General features: G+C 45.4%; 1 protein-coding gene across 1 annotated transcript in view; it reads left to right on the top strand.

The window, feature by feature from the left end:
- The window catches only part of NDRG1 (N-myc downstream regulated 1), a 123,008-nt gene extending 108,522 nt beyond the window's left edge, over nucleotides 1–14,486 (top strand). Inside the window, exons 11-16 of the mRNA XM_029592059.1 lie at nucleotides 2,296–2,352; nucleotides 3,776–3,827; nucleotides 5,418–5,465; nucleotides 9,315–9,350; nucleotides 11,712–11,763; nucleotides 12,741–14,486. Coding sequence (XP_029447919.1) covers nucleotides 2,296–2,352; nucleotides 3,776–3,827; nucleotides 5,418–5,465; nucleotides 9,315–9,350; nucleotides 11,712–11,763; nucleotides 12,741–12,982 — 487 coding nt within the window. The 3' untranslated portion in view covers nucleotides 12,983–14,486. The remainder of the gene's footprint in view (nucleotides 1–2,295; nucleotides 2,353–3,775; nucleotides 3,828–5,417; nucleotides 5,466–9,314; nucleotides 9,351–11,711; nucleotides 11,764–12,740) is intronic.
- The last annotated feature ends 2,621 nt before the right edge of the window (nucleotides 14,487–17,107 follow it).

Genomic DNA, 17,107 nt, shown 5'->3' with positions numbered 1-17,107 from the left:
TACACTGGACCAGATGGGTGCCCCACACGCGACACTGGACACATATCCTACCTTCTCCAGTACTTCTGCTGGACTGGCATTTGCCCTCCCAGGCTGAGTACCAGATGGGAAACTAAGTTAGTCCCTAACAAATGGAAGGCTAGAAAAGCTTTTCCTCAAATGCTAATTGGGGCCAAAATCTTCTCAAAATCCAATTGGAGAAAATCTGGCAACTCAGATTTTCCTTGTCCCACCATCTGGGGCCTAGGAGCTTGCAGGCAAAGAAGTGACACTCCCCTCCCACTGACTCTTCAACCCCACAGCTCCTCTAGGTAGGGGGGGGGGGGGTCTGTCTTGTACAGACACAGGAAAACCATTGTAGTGGCATACGTGGGGGTGCTTGGCGTGGATAACTTTCCCCTCTCCTGCTCTAAATGCAGAGCCTTTCCACAAGGCCACGCCATTAGGGATTGCAGTGAGGACTCGAGTGCAGGTACCAGGATGCAGGCTGCTCCAGGCTCGTAGGTTCTTGGACATGGAGGGAGGAGGCGGTTAGACTTTAAGGTGGAAAATGTCTCCAGGGTTCATCTCGGTGCATGTCAGTATCTGGCATGGCTACTAACTTGTATCTGAATGTGACGGGGCATCGGAGGGGAAGCTTCGTGCCTTGGCATTCCAGTGTAATGCCCACAACCTGGAGGCAGCATAGCCAGCCAAAGGTCCTGGTAGTCTGTCCCCCCCCCACCTCCTGACTGAAACTCTTAAGGCAGCCTCCCTCCCCCAGCTCTCCAAGCCAGAGAGAGTCCATTTAATCCATATGAAAGAAAATGGATTCAGTTTTACTGAAATTACATTGTTTAAGTCTGGGATGCACAAAGCAGCTTTGCCAGGTTTTCTACCACCCTTCCAACCGAGGAAGCAGACCTGAGAAACTTTTGGCCTTAGTCTTTTTTTTTTTTCTAAATGTGATGCTAGGCAGTCTATCAGGGTTTTTGATGCGGGAGGGTCACAGAAGGGAATATTTGTGCAGGGACAAGGAGAGGAGATGAATCTTCCAGTCACCAGCAGCAGCATCATTTCTTTCAAAACATTTCACTTAGTGGGTCATGCTTACTAATATGTAGTATTGATTTTATTTTTAAACTGCATATAAATAGATCACCTTTACTGTCAAATTAATTTGCACATTGGCAGTTCTCCTGCTAAGCCTTTACTTTAGGTAGTATCGTGCACATAGTAAAGTTTCCTGCCAGGCTTTGAAGTGGGCTCTGCTGTGTCATTACCCTGGGTATCCTTGCATGGGATAAATGCACTTTTTCCTCAGTGCTGACTGCATGCAAGCCCCCTCCCTTGTCAGACAGGTACATTTCAGAAACACCTAAAGGAGAACTGAGATCCTGGAGCATCTGTGGCATTCTAGAAATTGGCAGCAGGCCACTAAATGTGACTGGCTGGATGAGGATCACAGGCCATCTGACACATGGGTTGGAGAAATGACCTTGCTTCCACTGTGACCTTGGCCACCTTGTTTTATCCCCCCCACTGCCACACATAGCTGTCTAAACTGGTGAACTCTCTGGGGTAAGGCTGCATGGCACCTGTATAGCAGTACCCTAATTTAGGGCATAGAGTATGCAGGGCCGGTTCCAAGGTATTAAGCACCCTAGGTGAACCTCCTGCCTTGCACCTGGCCAGACTCCTACGTCATTTGCGACTCTGCTCGTGGCCCACCAAGTCTCTACTCCTCTCTGCTCTTCAGCACCCCTAATGGTTGGTGCCCTAGGCCTAACTCACTTACTGGGACACACTGGCCCTGAGTATGTTAAATTAAAAACAAAAGTCAAAACATGGGTATCTGCTTCCAAAATAAGCTCATTAACTTTTGCACGTGTAAGTTTTGAAATATATTCCAGCTGAGTTTTGAACACATTTTTATGGAATCCTGTGGCATAGAGGAACAGATGGAAAGTTAGTTTGGGAGACTGGGAAAAGGCTCAGTGTGCAGGCACCAACCATAAAAACCACTTTGCAAGAGCTTTCAATCTCCAGTCCCTTTTTTTTTTTTTTTTTTTTAAATTGTTGCTTCAATACAAGATATCAGTGTTGGAAAGAATCCGGAGATTGGAGCTTGAGAGCAAGTGAAGCAATCCCTTAGATCGGACACTATAAGAAAGGAAGCTGTACCTCATCTGGTCCCTAGGTCAAAAAAATGTGTGATTTGAAATACAGATCCTTATTGAGACTGGCCAGAATTATAGACTGTCATTTTAGAATTAGTGTTATAATCAGTATTTGACTCCTCGTATCTATTTTTAGCCGCCGAGATCTGGATATTGAACGTCCATTCCCAGGGTCAAACACAGTCACTCTGCAGTAAGTATGGCTCTGATCTCTGTAATTGTTCCAGGTTAGATGTTTGACGGAGAGCCGCTTGCGCCGAGCGTGTTGCTGAAGGAACTGCAACCTGACTTGGGATTCTGTAGAGTGATTTTTTTTTTTTTTTTTTTGCTTCTGCTTTGTGTAAACCTTTTTTCTTTTTTTCTTTATCTACAAACAGCTGGTACAAAATAAGTCAAAATATAACAGAGGGCCCTAAATCCATGTATTTATATTTCCCCACTATCTGTTGGTACAGGTGGGGCCTGGAAATCCAGCGGAAAGTACTAAGTAGCTGGGCTGTGCTAGAAAGCTTTTCTCTTGGCATTTCTTTGTTGCCCTATTTATGATTTATTAGTGCATTAAATGTCTTTTAGGGTCTGAGTTTGCTAAGAGGTTTTCCCTATAGCCACAGAGGAGGGGCCCTTTGGCTTCCAGTCCTGAGAAGCTCACATGTGTCAGTTTATGCATTGCCATTTTGTGTTCCTCAGCGTGCTGTGCTTTACAACCAGAGTCCTGTTTGGGTGTTGTGGGATATTTTAACTGTAAACATAGTGGGGGAAAAAATAACTACAAAAGGTGTAAGATTCTATTTTTAAATTCCAATATTACAAATTCTGTCCAATAAATTTGACAAGAGATATTATGCTAGGTATTTATTACCTCTTGCCCACAATGGAAGATTCATGTCATTTACTAGCCTGTGGCTTTTATATTTGTGCATTAAACCTAAAAAAATGATGATAAATGAATAAAATGGCCAACCAGTTCTGGACTTATTTCTAATGTTGCCACAAGTGCTCCCTATTTTGTCAAGCCTTAGGAAATGCCCTTTAAAACATCCCCCGACATGGTCCATGGTTCGACATGCCAAATGGCTTCCATCTTACTGATCCCAGTTCTCAGAAATGGTGAAGTCGAAGCATCCCTCAAATAGGGAGCACTTATGGGGACAAACATTTTGAGAAGTCCAGAGCACAATATTTGATACTACTAGCCCTTAAACTTATGGACAATTTGTAGTCTAGATTTTTTTTATATAAGAATAGGATCTTACTCCTTTTTATATTTGATATGGAAGGTGTACTGCTTTACATTTTTTGGTAATACTTGAACTGTATATATGCTTCACTAGGGCAAGCTGGGCTGAGCATGGAAGCTGCCTACAACTAAGTGGGGGCACTGAGAGAAGCAGCAGAGGAGAACCAATCCAGAATGGCTTTAATTCTGGAAGCTGGCTCTGTGCACCTCTGCTGGAGATGTTTAGGTGCAATCTTGGGAGGGGTGGCAGTCTTGTCCTTGGGCTCAGTGCGAAGGCCCCCAGGAAAGGACTGCAACGTACTGCGCCATTATCGGCTGCGCAAGGCGTGACATTCGTAAGAGGTGAAATGGCGATAAATCTGGTCTTGCTTTGTTTCAGATGCCCTTCGCTGCTGGTGGTCGGTGACAGTTCTCCTGCTGTTGATGCTGTGGTACGTGCAAGCTCAGTTTTCTTAACATTGGGGAATGTGACATATTAAAACTACAAACTTACTTGACTTATTTAATTTCAGAGTTCATAACTGGATTCTTTTTTTCAAGTCAAAGATTAAGTTCTGAGGATCTCAATGTTTTTTCCTTCAGCCCTGATAAGTTGGTGTTTTTCTGTCCCACACTCAAATTGACAAGTGGGAGGGACATAGCACTTGTCCTGATCTGGTGGAGGAAGCATCTTAAATGGCCAGTGTACAGGAATGGCATGGGTTAATGTCGAGATGGAATTACTGTGGTGCGGCCAGAAGCCACGGCCTCTTGACTGAAGGCAGTTGTCAAGTCCTCATTTTTCAAACTATGCCGCCTCTGCTAGCTCAAGCCCCTATTAGACCATCTTGCAATCACTCATTCCTTCACTGGATTCCTGTAACGTGTTATTCCTGACTTCCGTACACCACACTTAGCCCTTTACAGTTTGTTCAAAAATCCGCTGCTTGGCTCCTTACCGGCACAGGCAGATGTGACCACATTACACCAGTTTTGCCGTCCTTACGCTGGTCACCCATTCAATACCGTATTCAATATAAGCTAGCCACGATAACATGCAATCTGCTGCAGTGTCACTTCCCCTTGGGTTGTTAGCACTCTTTGTCTTCTATGTACCTGTTCAAACACTTAGATCTGCTTCTCAGTCTCTCCTAGAAGTTCCTTCTTTCCGTTCTACTAGACTCGATGACACGTGACAGGGCACGCTCCCTCGTTGGCCCCACCCTTGGCAACTCTCTGCTGCAAGAACTTTGCACTATGAATGATGTAAAATAATTTAAGAAGGCCTTAAACGCACCGGTTTACAGTGGCTTTCATGCAAGAGAACCAACTAATCCCTTTATATTGCACCTTACTAACATCGATCCAGCGCACTACAGAACAATTTTATGTAGGATTTGTTGGTTTTATTGTGTATGCGGACTGTTATCCATCCTGAACTTGGGAGAGCACAGGACAAAAATTAAATATTTGTGGCAGGATTTTGCCAGAGCACTTTTTTTTTAAGTGGCTGTGACCCTCATTCCTTAGTCAAGTTGAATAGAGGCTTACCTTTTGTGTGTCAAACCTTTTAAGGAGGACTGACCCTAGATTCACAGTGGGTGCATGTTATAGAGCTGTAACAGACACTGCCTCCCTCACCATTGGCTGTGAGTTCCGAAATTGCATCAAACAAAAAAATAAAAATCTAAAAAATTGTGCTTTTCCAGTCTAAACTTTTGAATGTTCCTGCAGGGTCCTATTTTTTTTTTAAGCATATTCCTGACATAATTCAGGTTCTCATTAGCACTGTAATCTCAAAATTCTTCCATCACTTTGTTTCCAAAACTACAGTCTCTAAGGTTAAGGGCCTGCACACTAATTAGTGTGTTAAATGAGTGGGGGGGGGGGAAGGGGCTAAGGCCGTGTGCTGCCATTCAAAGGCATCTGGATCCCTCCCAGCATCAAACGATGCAGAAGTCTCTGGAATCTGCTTTCTGCTGCTGGGCCCCCAACAGCAAAGTCAAAATATTTCAAATCTCCTTTGTTTTGTAATCAAACAGGTGGAGTGCAACTCCAAACTGGACCCCACAAAGACCACGCTCCTAAAGGTAAGGTCCGTGTAAGCTGGAAGTGTTGCTTGCTTTGGGGTCTGCATGAGGCCATCGGGCGGGCACACGTGACGGATCCAAAATAGCTTGCACTGCCTGTGGGCTTAAAGTGTCAGCTGCAGCATTATCAAAGCAAATAACTCCTGTGTGTCAAACAGTGTTCCTTCTGTTTTGTTTTGGACTTTGATTTTGTTAAAGCATTCAGGCAGAGGGTTATGGACGTCTCCATAAAATACTACAAACGTCCTGAGACCTGGCTTTTCACTAGGGCATACGGTTGAAGTTGGTGGTGGTCTGGTGGGTAATGGGGCTATGATTTCAGGGTGCTGTACACTTTCAGGATTCATAATTTATTTTTTTTTATGATGTGCTGCTTGGTTTTAGTGTTGTGAATCACATGGAGCTGTTCAGAAACTGAATGTATAAATGTCTGAGTGTGTGGCACACTTGCTGTATAGGGATGGACAAAATCTGTCTGGGCCATAGAGGCCGTAAGACATTTTGTCTGAGTTCTGCCTGTGGGACACGGATGCAGTTCCTGGTTAGCTGGCAGCCTGCTTTCTAATGGGCATCAAAGGATTTTTCTTGAAACTCTTTTTTAATTTTTATTGAATAAGCTGTAAACGTATGAAGCACAGGAAAAACACAGAACAGTCTGAGGACCAAATGTTTGCGCACTCTGCATGATACAGGACTAGAATGAGCTGAACCCCCAGAGAAGAGGAAAACCGGGCCTAATGGGCAGGGCGGAGTGGGGATTGGGATGAAGCAAGAGCAGAGGACCTCACTTTAGTGCTATCTCACGCTGATAAAGGAACCCAAGCACTGTAGCAAATGTTAAAGGAGCAGGTCTGGAGGCTCTTGTCTGTGGCAATCCATCCCTGTGCCATACTTTCAGCTTGCACACCAGTAGGGATAAAAATCGTCATATTTTAATAGCCACAGCAGCAGTTACCTCCAGCCTGCTCCTCCCCTCCTGCAGACTCAAATCAATCGGCTGCACTGTAATGGAAGTGCCATGGGGCTGGACCCATCGAATGGCTGATCTTGCTCCCATTTTATAATTCCTTTAGTTAGGAAAGGAAGCACCAAACTATTGGCAGAGGTTGAGAAAGCAGGCCGTCACTCGTTCAGTGCCATGATTATCATGAACTCCCTTGATGTAATTATCGCAGAGCGCTGGAGGGTTGGCCGCCTGTGTGCTGTGGACACTGACACCTGAACTCCCTGCACCATGCTGATGCTCTACCCCAGCTTTATCCACATCTCTCAAGTTCCCTCTCCCCCTGCCTCAGAGGTCTTGGATTCCCAGTCATGATGGTAGCAAGTGAGTCATGGCTTTCAGGATGTGGCTCTAGCTTATGCTTAAGGGACATATCTGCTTAGCCTCAAGTCAGACTGGTTTGAGGCCCAGTTTGAGAATGCCCTGGGAGTTCGTTGCAGCACTAAGGCACATAGTGTGGGAAGAGTAGGCATGTGGCTTACTAGCTCTCATTCCTAAACTTATTTTAAAACAATTAGATCTTGACAAGTACACCCAATGATGACATTAAGATTGCCTCCTACACCTTTATTTATTCTATTTCATTTTTGAGGTGGTTGCGGTTTTTTTTTTTGGTGGGGTGGGACAAGGAGGCTAATGCTTAACTTGTGTAACCCTTTACGCCACTACAGTGCTGTTCCTTAACAGAACTCCGCTGGAGGCATCTTGTGCCTGCAAAACGTGACTCTAGCATGTGCCGCTGGAGACTGGACCCAGAATGCTCAAACGCTGCTGGATGCTGAATGGCATTGGTTCTCGGCATGCCAAGGTTAATCTGGACATCAGCGGTCCGATCATCCTGGCTAAGAGTTCCTGCCACGAGGTAGTAGGCTAAGGCTGTGCAGCACCAGCCGTCGGGTCCCATAGGCTGGCCACATTGTCCCAATTTCCAGGGGAATATGCAAGAGATCATTTGCTTACTGGGTTAACCTAGAAATTCTAAGCAGTGCTGGGCACTTGTTACATGAGATGCTACAAATCCAGGCAGAGTGGTGGTTAATACAGTGTGATCCTCATGTAGTTCCTTTTGTTTCAAATACCAGTGGACTATATTTCAAATAACCTTTGCGGGGAAAGTTAAATGGATTAGATATTCAAACATAGCTGGCTAAGTAAACTGACTTTTTTTCCATTAACTTACAGGGGATTTTCAGCAACTTAGCTATGTTGATGAATATCTGCAAATTGCTAGTTATCCAGCTAGGTCTTGTCTCACTTTTTAAAACTGCTATTGAGAAGGTCCAACTTAACTGGCTAAGTGGAGGCCATTGACTGGGACTGGATATTCAGCTGCTGCCACTTCTTCACCAGATATCCCTACTTGTCTGGCTAAATAGCACTGAATATTGGCCTCCTGTATGCACTAGATGTGCATTCGTTTTTGCCAAATTAGAAAATTTCAAAGATTGTCCAATTTGGCATCGGTTGGAGGGCCCGAGATGGATTTTCCCTAAATTTCAGGGAAAATTTGTTTGGATTAGCATGGGGGGGAAGCACATTTATTAAAAAAAACAAACCCAAACCCAAACCCACCCCAACCCTTCAAATTTACTTAATTACAATCCCCCCCCCCCAAGACTTACTGTGAAAGCCTTGGTGATCCAACAGGGGTCCTGGGAGCGATCTTCTGCCATTGGGCCTGCCAGGAATCAAATGGCACCATGGCCCTTTGCCCTTACCATGTGACAGGGGCTACTGGGGCCATTGGTCGGCCCCTGTCACATGGAAGGAGCAATGGATGGCCCGTGTCATTTTCTAAGATGGTGCCGGCCGTCCATCGCTCCTACCATGTGACAGGGGCCGACCAATGGCCCCAGTAGCCCCATCACATGGTAAGGGCAAAGGGCCATCTGTACCCTTTTGATTAGTGGCAGCTGACGGCCCGAGAGGGAGAGATCGCTCCTGGGACCCCGCTGGACCAGCAGGGCTTTTAGTAACTCTGGGGGGGGTCGGGATGGTGGGGGTGGTTGTAATTAAGCAAATTTGAAGGGTTGGGGTGGGGTTTATTTTCAGACAATCACTGAAAAAAAAAAGACCTGCTGGAAAACTAATTTTTCTGGGAAGTGCCCGACCCGTATCCTAATCCAAAATCTAAAAACGATGCACTACAATTACTGCTCAAACTGGAAAAAAGCTTCAGACGAACAGGTTTGCCATCTCGCCAGGGTCTGCCCCCAACAGGCTGATCCAGTCCTGGTTCTGACCCGTTGCATGCAGGGAAATGTAATCACAGAGCTCAGCCATGGCTGCACTCATGCCATGAGGCAAACCCTGTTGGTTGACACGGGTGAGGTGGCAACCCCATACATACCCGAACAAAAATCCAGTGGTAAAACTGAGCGTGGCTGCTTGTTTTCTGCTTGGCACACCTGAAATGCACAGAGCCTTGCCTTTAAAAGCTGATGCCCTGACAGGATGGATGTCTTGTGGGTGTGTGGCACTTCCTGTCCAGATGTGCACTGTGATTGTCCCACACAGTGGGGAGTCTTGTGTGAAATACAGATCAGGTGGAGGGGTCCCGGCTTTGTGGATCATCTTGCTGGTTGGCTTATTCCCTCCTCCCCCCCCCCCACCCCCATTTTGGTTTGCAGGTCGGCACAGGTGGGGGGGGGACAGCTCACTTGGGAGCTTCATCCGGCACCGCTCTTTTACCAGTGGGTAGAAGCTTGCAATCTGGTTCTGACTGTAGCATTGCAACTGCAAGGAGTGGCCTAAATCTGACTTGCCAGTGTGTGTATTTTGCAATTCATAGGATTTTAGACACTGCAGACTATTGTGCTCCTGATTGTGTTGTCTCATTCTTCTAGATGGCGGATTGTGGAGGGTTCCCTCAAGTTGTGCAGGTATGGTTTGGGTGTGTCCTGCTACAGCCACCTGCTGGGAAGGATTTCTTTACCTGGGTTAAAAATATGGACCTTCATTTTCAGTGGGGGGGGGGGCCTCCCCTGGGAATGTAAATGTTTTGCACAAAAGGAGGGTGGAGTGAACACACACACAGAGAAATCACCACAAAAATGTGTGGCATAAAGTATACTGGACAATAAGTGTGACATCACAATTGTGTGAATGTGAAGGACCCAGACATGGCCGTGTTTCGCATCAAGCTGCGTCAGGGGGACCGGAAACTTCCAAATTTGTATATTGTGTAAGGAGCAATCTGACGCAGCTTGATGTGAAACACGGCCATGTCGGGGTCCTTCGCATTCACACATTGTTTACTGTGTATTTAATTTCGTGCACATTGTTTATTTACATATGCACACTGAACAATCTTTGTGATGTTACACTGTTGTCCAGTATACTTCATGCCACACACTTTTTTTGTTGTAATTTAAATATTTTAACATATCTGTGGGGAAAAAGATTAATAGCATGGGGGTAATCTGCAAGGAGCGGCAGTTACTATCAAGCAAATTGCTGGGCAGACTGGATGGACCAATTGGTCTTTTTGCTGCAGTCATTACTATCTTACTATCAGGCAAATACAGTTAACCCGCCATTGAATGCGCGTTTTCCCTTACCCATTATTCACTAAGGGGTGGAAAACGTGCGTCCAACCCGCCGAACCTAATAGCGCCCTCAACATGCAAATGCATGTTGATGGCCCTATTAGGTATTCGTGCGCGAGTCAGTAAGTAAAATGTGCAGCCAAGCCCCACATTTTACTTTCAGAAATAGCGCCTACCCAAAGGTCGGCACTAATTTCTTTGGGCACCAGGAAAGTGCACAGAAAAGCAGTAAAAACTGCTTTTCTATGCACCCTCCAACTTAATATCATGACGATATTAAGTCTGAGGTCCCGAAGAGTAAAAAAAAAAAAAAGGAAGAAAATTTTGAAGGCGGCTGTCGGGTCAAAAACCGGACGCTCAATTTTGCTGGCATCCAGTTTCCAAGCCCATGGCTGTAAGTGGGCTCGAACAAACGCTGGCAAAATTGAGTGTCAGCTGTCAAACCCGCTGACAGCCGCTGCTCCAGGGCAAAAGGCGGTGCTAGGGACGCGCTAGTGCGCGTGCCGGGAGAAGCGGGCATTCACCCGCTCTCCTGCGACTTTACTGAATCGGCCAGACTGAGAGAAATTTTCCCCAGGGCAAATAAACTGGAAACAAAGGTCCCTAGTTATGAAGGATACTTAATTACATGATACCTTAACTACTGCTGTAAAGGGACGCAAGATATACTCCTTTTAGTTGGCTTTAACAAGAATAGAAAGTATTGCTGCTTATTCTTAGCAGTGTGTATGACAAGTCGAAAAATGGCTAGGCAGTCATGTCCCTTCAGCAGATCAGCGAGGATGGTGCAGTTACATTGGGTTGAAAGTGTAAAATCAGCTCGGTTTGGTGACTGTCTGTCAGGTTGCATTAGCTGCAGCTCAGTAAAGGGAAGGGGTGGGGTATAAAGAGAGCCAGCAGTAATAGACATCAGACGTTGGCCTCCTTACCCTTGATTGGGCATAGAACTCCCCAAGAGCTGTAAAGTGGTTTGGGGGTTTTTGTTTATTCTTATCGTCACTTGTTGAGTTCCCTCCCAGACCCCCATCCCTTTACAGAGCTGTAACTCTAATTTCCTAGCACATGAGGCATCATCCAGCTGAACTGGTTCTCCTGCTTAAATCCAGTTGACTTGCAGGGAGTATAGCTCTTTGAAAGCTATACTCCCTGCAAGACGTATTGGGTTGGTCCAATAAAATGGTATCTCCTACAGCTTACTGCTGCACACAAGCATGGTTTGCTTATTTTCAGTTATTCCTACAGAAGCTTTCATGCAATCAGGGTACCAGAAACCTACTTGGAAGGATAAGGAGCATTTTCCTAATTATACTAAACTGGAAAGACTATTGGAATCCTGTAGTGAGTCAAGTGTATTGTATTAAAAAAAAAAAAAAATAAATAAATTTTTGATTGGAAACTCTGCTAGGGAACCAAAAGTCTGTGCATAAGGCTCAGCCTTCCATGCACTGAAGTTGGCTCTTCTACACTTTATACAGCACTTTGAATTTCTCTTGGCTAAAATAACATGGTTGCCATGTTGGTCCACTTGACTATGTGCAAATAAAGGTCAGGCAAACACTTTAAACAATATGGCATGGTAAGCCATGTTTAGAAAGTTGGATATTGGTGTACATGTGCTGGCAGTGGGCCAAGCTATCTTCCCCTGTATTTCTCCAAGGTGAACATAATCTCCCTATTTTAATGTACTTTTTCCAGCCTGCAAAGCTTACAGAAGCCTTTAAGTACTTCGTCCAGGGCATGGGCTACAGTAAGTATGCATTTCATTAAATACTTTCATTTCTATCCTTTTTACAAGGCATTAAAGTTAGACATTTGTGCAGGGGCAAAACTAAGGGAGAAGGGTTGTGTCCCCTTTCTTGGCAGCCTCTTTTATCTGTCTCTAGCAGTCCATGAGGCCTGCTCCAACCTGCGATTTTTTTTTTTTTTTTTTTTTTTTTTTTTGCATGAACATAATGTGTAAATCCAACCAGTTTCCTAGACTAAATGTATGCAAATACAGCTCATGAATATTCATTCTGAAAACTCACCTTGTGCTCAATTTAGCATACAATGTGTATTGCTATAGTGTGTCCAAGTTTTCATGTCATACTTGTAGGTTAATGTAATTCCTTGAATAATTGTGGAAATAGTGGGCTTTTTTTTATTTTTATTTTAGGGCTTTCAATTTTATCCCAGAGAAGGGGGCTGAAGAGCTTGAAAAATGTAAAAGAAAATGTAGATTTTAGCTCACCCTTTCCAAATACTCCAGGCAGCTCACTGCATTGTGTTAATGCAGGTACAGCAAGTCCCTGTTCCAAAGAGCTTACAATACAAGCCGGGTACCTGAGGCAACAGGAGAGAGCGACTTGGCCACGGTCTCAATGAGTGTCAGTGGGGGACGTGGGATTTGAACCTGGATTTCCCTGGTTTGCAGCCTCTAATTAGGCCACTCCAGCTTGAAGAGACGGTGCCATGTACACCAGTTATTCCAAATTAACTGTCTTAAAGCAGGCATTCTGTAGTCAGTAAGCACCCAGCATATTCATAAAAATAAGTGTGCATAATTTACATAGCACATTCCTATATTCTTAGTACTTGAAATGTTAAAATTGTGAAATTGCTTTTTGATTTAGCAAGACACTTTTTAAATTGGCCATTCATCTAAAGAATCACAACTTTTTTTAAAAAAAAATTTTCTGACTTAACGAGAAAAGTATCCTGAGCTCTGAGCGTGTTCTTTTGCAGTGCCCTCGGCCAGCATGACCAGACTAATGAGGTCCCGCACTGCTTCTGGGTCCAGCGTGACCTCCCTGGAAGGCAACAGGAGCCGCTCCCACACCAGTGAGGGGTCCAGGAGCCGCTCCCACACAGGAGACGGCAACAGGAGCCGCTCCCACACTGCAGACGGCACTGGCAGCCGCTCCCGCACTGACAGCACTCCTGGCTCAGAACAGCCTGCTCCCAAATCCATGGAGGTTTCCTGCTAAGTCGATCCTTGGCCCTTCGCTACGGAAGCAAACGCCAGGAAACATGGACTGTCTGCCGTGCATGTCTGCACGGACCACTATCGATCTCATAAATGTGATTTAATTCCTTATATTTACCAGAGACTTATGGAAGGACCAAAGAAAACACAATAAAACTTCTTGGAAATTGCAATGATTTTGCTAAAACTTACTTTGTCAGAGCTGCTGTTGGTGGTTTGATCATGACTGATGCCAAATTGTGAAAAGATTTGCCAAAACAATATGGTTGCAAACTTGAGTTTGAAAAGGAAGGTGTGGTGCCAGTGGAAAAGGCTATAGCCAGGACCGCCAATCTTCCTTACCAAACTACTCTGGTTGATTTTAGTGGCATAAGCTGCAAAAAAAAAATAAAAATGTAGCTTCCCACCCAGTGGAACTGGATAATGCTAAAGACCTATATCTGCCTAACTTTTTTGTACTGCCAACTTAACTATTGCTCGCTTACAGGTCTTCTGACTACCACTGTCAGTGTCTGCATGCTGCTAAAAACATAATTGGGCAGCAAATGTTTAACATGAACTAAGGAGCATACTTTTTTGTACCTGTTCAGCAGTTTTGTATTTTTTTCCAAAGTGTATGAAGGATTACTAAATTGGGGTTTTTTTTTTGGCTTTCTTTTCCTGCCTTTTTAAAGCCAGTGTGTGTGTTCTGGTCAGAAGCTATAACTTTCATAGTAGGTGTGCAGGATGAAGGCTTCTCCGCCCCCCAGCATAAATATCCATGAACGGTTTCTGACCACTGAGCAGATTTTTTTTTTTTTATGGTGGGATACCCAGTGCTCTGCAGCGCCCAGTGATTCTGGCTTTTAAAAGCCACTGTAGCAAGGCAGGTTTGAGTAGCTCGGCGCAGTTATGGCTCTAACCATGAGTTTCCCCGAATGCATCTGGATTCAGAAACCTCTGCTGGGCTGCCTGGGCAGAGAGGGAGCAGTACTGGAATCACTGTTAAAACATTTCACGTCGGAGTTCTGCCATCCTGCATGGCTACTTGTGGTGGTGGTGGTTCTGATAATTTTGCTTTAATCCACTGCTACCTAAGAGTGGCTACCCCTCCTACCAACACTGCCAGACAAAATGTTTCACCTAGTTAAGACATCTTCCGTTTTGTGGTGCTTCCGATAATCTCTGAAATTTTTATATAAATTTACACGTGTATGTTTTGGAATCTGTTTTTTTCAGTACCTGGGAGGGAAGGAATTCAGGGAGTAAATGGTTGGCATGGGGAAAATATTTGTAATACTGCAGTCTCTTTACCTAGTCCACCTCTGCTTCTTGCTCCTTTATCGTAGCTTGCCGTCACCAGGTACACGTTTAAATTTCAGCCAGGGCAGCGTCAATGAGGGCTCTCGGGCTGGCGGGGATAGACCGCAGTGCAGCAGAGAGAAAAGCCTAGTGTTCCTGTCCAGGAAATAAAATGAGATTTTGTATTTATTTAAAAAAAATAATAAAATAGATTTCTAACTTTGTATTGTGGTCTTGGCTTTTCTTTTTTCCCCTTCTGATTTATCTATGGTCTTTTGCCACAGCTCAGGAGTAGAATTTTTGGCAAGGGTTAAACTTCTGTGGCACACAATTTGTGGTGGGTCCTGGGAAGCAGATTTGTATAATCACAACCCAATTTCTGTACTTTATTTTCAATGAGTGTTTTGAAATTGGCACAAGAAGTTGGATTTTTTTTTTAATATTTTCTCTTCTGTATTTAACCTATTATACTTTATTTAACCTTTAATTTTGTTTTCCTTATCCTGCTGTTGCCACCTGCTTCTGGCTATCGCAGGCATGCCTTTTTTTTTCCTTTGTCTTGTCACTTGGTAACACCACCTATCTTCTGTGTATATCTGCTCTACCATATCCTCATGTAGCTTCTCACATCTCCTCTTGCCCTGTAGGCCTTCCTGTCTTTCACTACTGCCCCATCAAACAAATAGGAGGGCAGCAAATTACATAAAACAAAATGAGATGAGCCAGTGGGGACATGGGACTAGGTAGGGGTCGAAAGGCTACACAGAGAGGGAATGAATGTCTGTCTTAGAAAGAAAACCCTGCAGTGCCTATAGTTAGCCTAATCATGGAGGGAGGGAATGGGTCACACATCTGTCTGGGAAATCACTCTCTAGGCTGGACCCAGGCCTTGTCCCTTAGCAACTTGGAACTTACTTGATGTAAAACATATAATGGACTCCTCTCTGATCTGATCATGTCTGTAGCCCTTTCCCTGCCTAGCATCCCCTGCCCTGAATCCAGTCTTCCCCTGCCTATTATCTCACTGCTCCCCTCCGGCCTATTCCTGGGCTGCCTCGTGCCTTGGACAATGTAGATAGGGTGGGTGGGAGGGGGATGCCAGGCAGTGCCTCCTTCGATGACGTGACGGGCCAGCTGAGCCAGCAGCCACATAGGGTCTAAGGAACGCTTGTTCCACTACATGGTGGCATGCGGCACTGGTGGCCAGCCCCCTGATGAGATGTTAGTGCCCCCTGGGCTGTTGCTTGCCACTTCTGACAGCCCTGGTTCTCCCCCCCTTCCCTGCCCACCATGCTTCTGACCTTCTTAGATCATGTGTGAAGGAGAGGGAGCATGTATGAGTGAGCGTGCCAGGATTTGTGTATATGAGACATGGAACACATCTGTGCCACCCCCTAATAATCCATGAGATAAGTGGGCAGTGGCAGGGGGACCCCCTTCCTTGCCCTGAGAGGCTGGAAAAGAGATTGTTGCCAGTGTGCAGCCTGCCAATTCATTGTCCTTTGCATACACAGATAAAATGTTTAGATCCTGCTGCGGAAGTGCCTAACACTTTTATGCAAATGAGGGATGCCATCTCTCTCTTCTCCCCGGTCCTCAAGTGTCCAGTCCTGGTCTGTGGAAATGTTGGCAACCCTACCTGCCCCGTGCCCCCCGCCCTCCACTCAATGCCCAGTTTGCTTCATGACCTTCTCCGCCAGCTTTAATGCTCTGCCCCCTTCTTCCCTCAGCTCGGTGCTCTTCAGGTTACCTTTTCCAGCTTCAAACAGGATGACACCTCTGCCCATGCAGCCTGACACAAGGCGCACAGCACAGCTTCCTTTTAACCAGTCCCTCCCCGCCTGGAAGCTTCTGTTGCTGCTCCCACGGCCTTGTTTCTGGCCAGACTCCACGCAGAGGAGTTGTAACTCCTGCCCTCCCCCCCACTGCTGCAGCCCCTCCGCGTTCTAGCCATTGGCTGCCTGCAAAGTCAGGTGGGCTGGAGCTGAAATTTAAAAAAACAAACCCACAACAGTGGCTATTGAGCTGAAGTGTTTCTTCTATTGTGGTCTCCCACCTTAGTGCCTTCTTTTTAAGCCATGCTGCAGATTCATCTCCATATGACTGGCCCAGCTGCTGTTCAGATAAGCAATTTTTTTTTATTATAACTTGCCATGTTACAGCATGCTTTCCCTGCCCACTGAGGCTGTGAATCAATTTTTTTTTTTTTTTTTTTTAGAGCACGCTGCTGCCTGCACGTACCAGTGACTGTTCTGCTCCCCACTGCTCGGCTCCACCAGGTCACCAGCCAGTTGATCTAGTGCTGCCCTATGCAAATGCATGTTCTGCACACCCTCTCACACTGGGCTTGTTGAATATAGTGTGCAGTTATAGTCAGCGTGTCTCAAAAGATATAACACAATTAGAAAAGAAACAGAAAGGGAAACAAATGATAAAGGGGATGCAATCATTCCCTTATGAGGAAAAGCTAAAGAGGTTAGGACTCCTCAGCTTGGAGATAAGGTGACTGAGGGGAGATATGATAGAGGTCTATAAAACAATGAGTGGAATGAATAAACATTAACCAGTTCTTTCAAAAAAATTGCAGGATAAAATTGCAAACACACTAGCGCTTCTCCCTACTAACCCAACACCACCAGCTCTAAACTTCACCACATGCTCCCCCAGAGCCACCCTAGATTCCTTCGAGCCCACCACCCCTCTGGAGATAGAATCAACACTCAAGAAGCTGAAACCATCCAGCCACCTGCTGGACCACATCCCAACGAAACTTCTGCTCCTTATCCCAGGCACCATCTCCCGATCTCTAGCCAACATCAACTGCTCCCTAGCCCAAGGAGTATAC

Source organism: Rhinatrema bivittatum, chromosome 2, assembly GCF_901001135.1.
Source record: "Rhinatrema bivittatum chromosome 2, aRhiBiv1.1, whole genome shotgun sequence".
Lineage (NCBI taxonomy): Eukaryota > Metazoa > Chordata > Amphibia > Gymnophiona > Rhinatrematidae > Rhinatrema > Rhinatrema bivittatum.
This window is presented reverse-complemented; position numbering and strand designations above follow the sequence as displayed.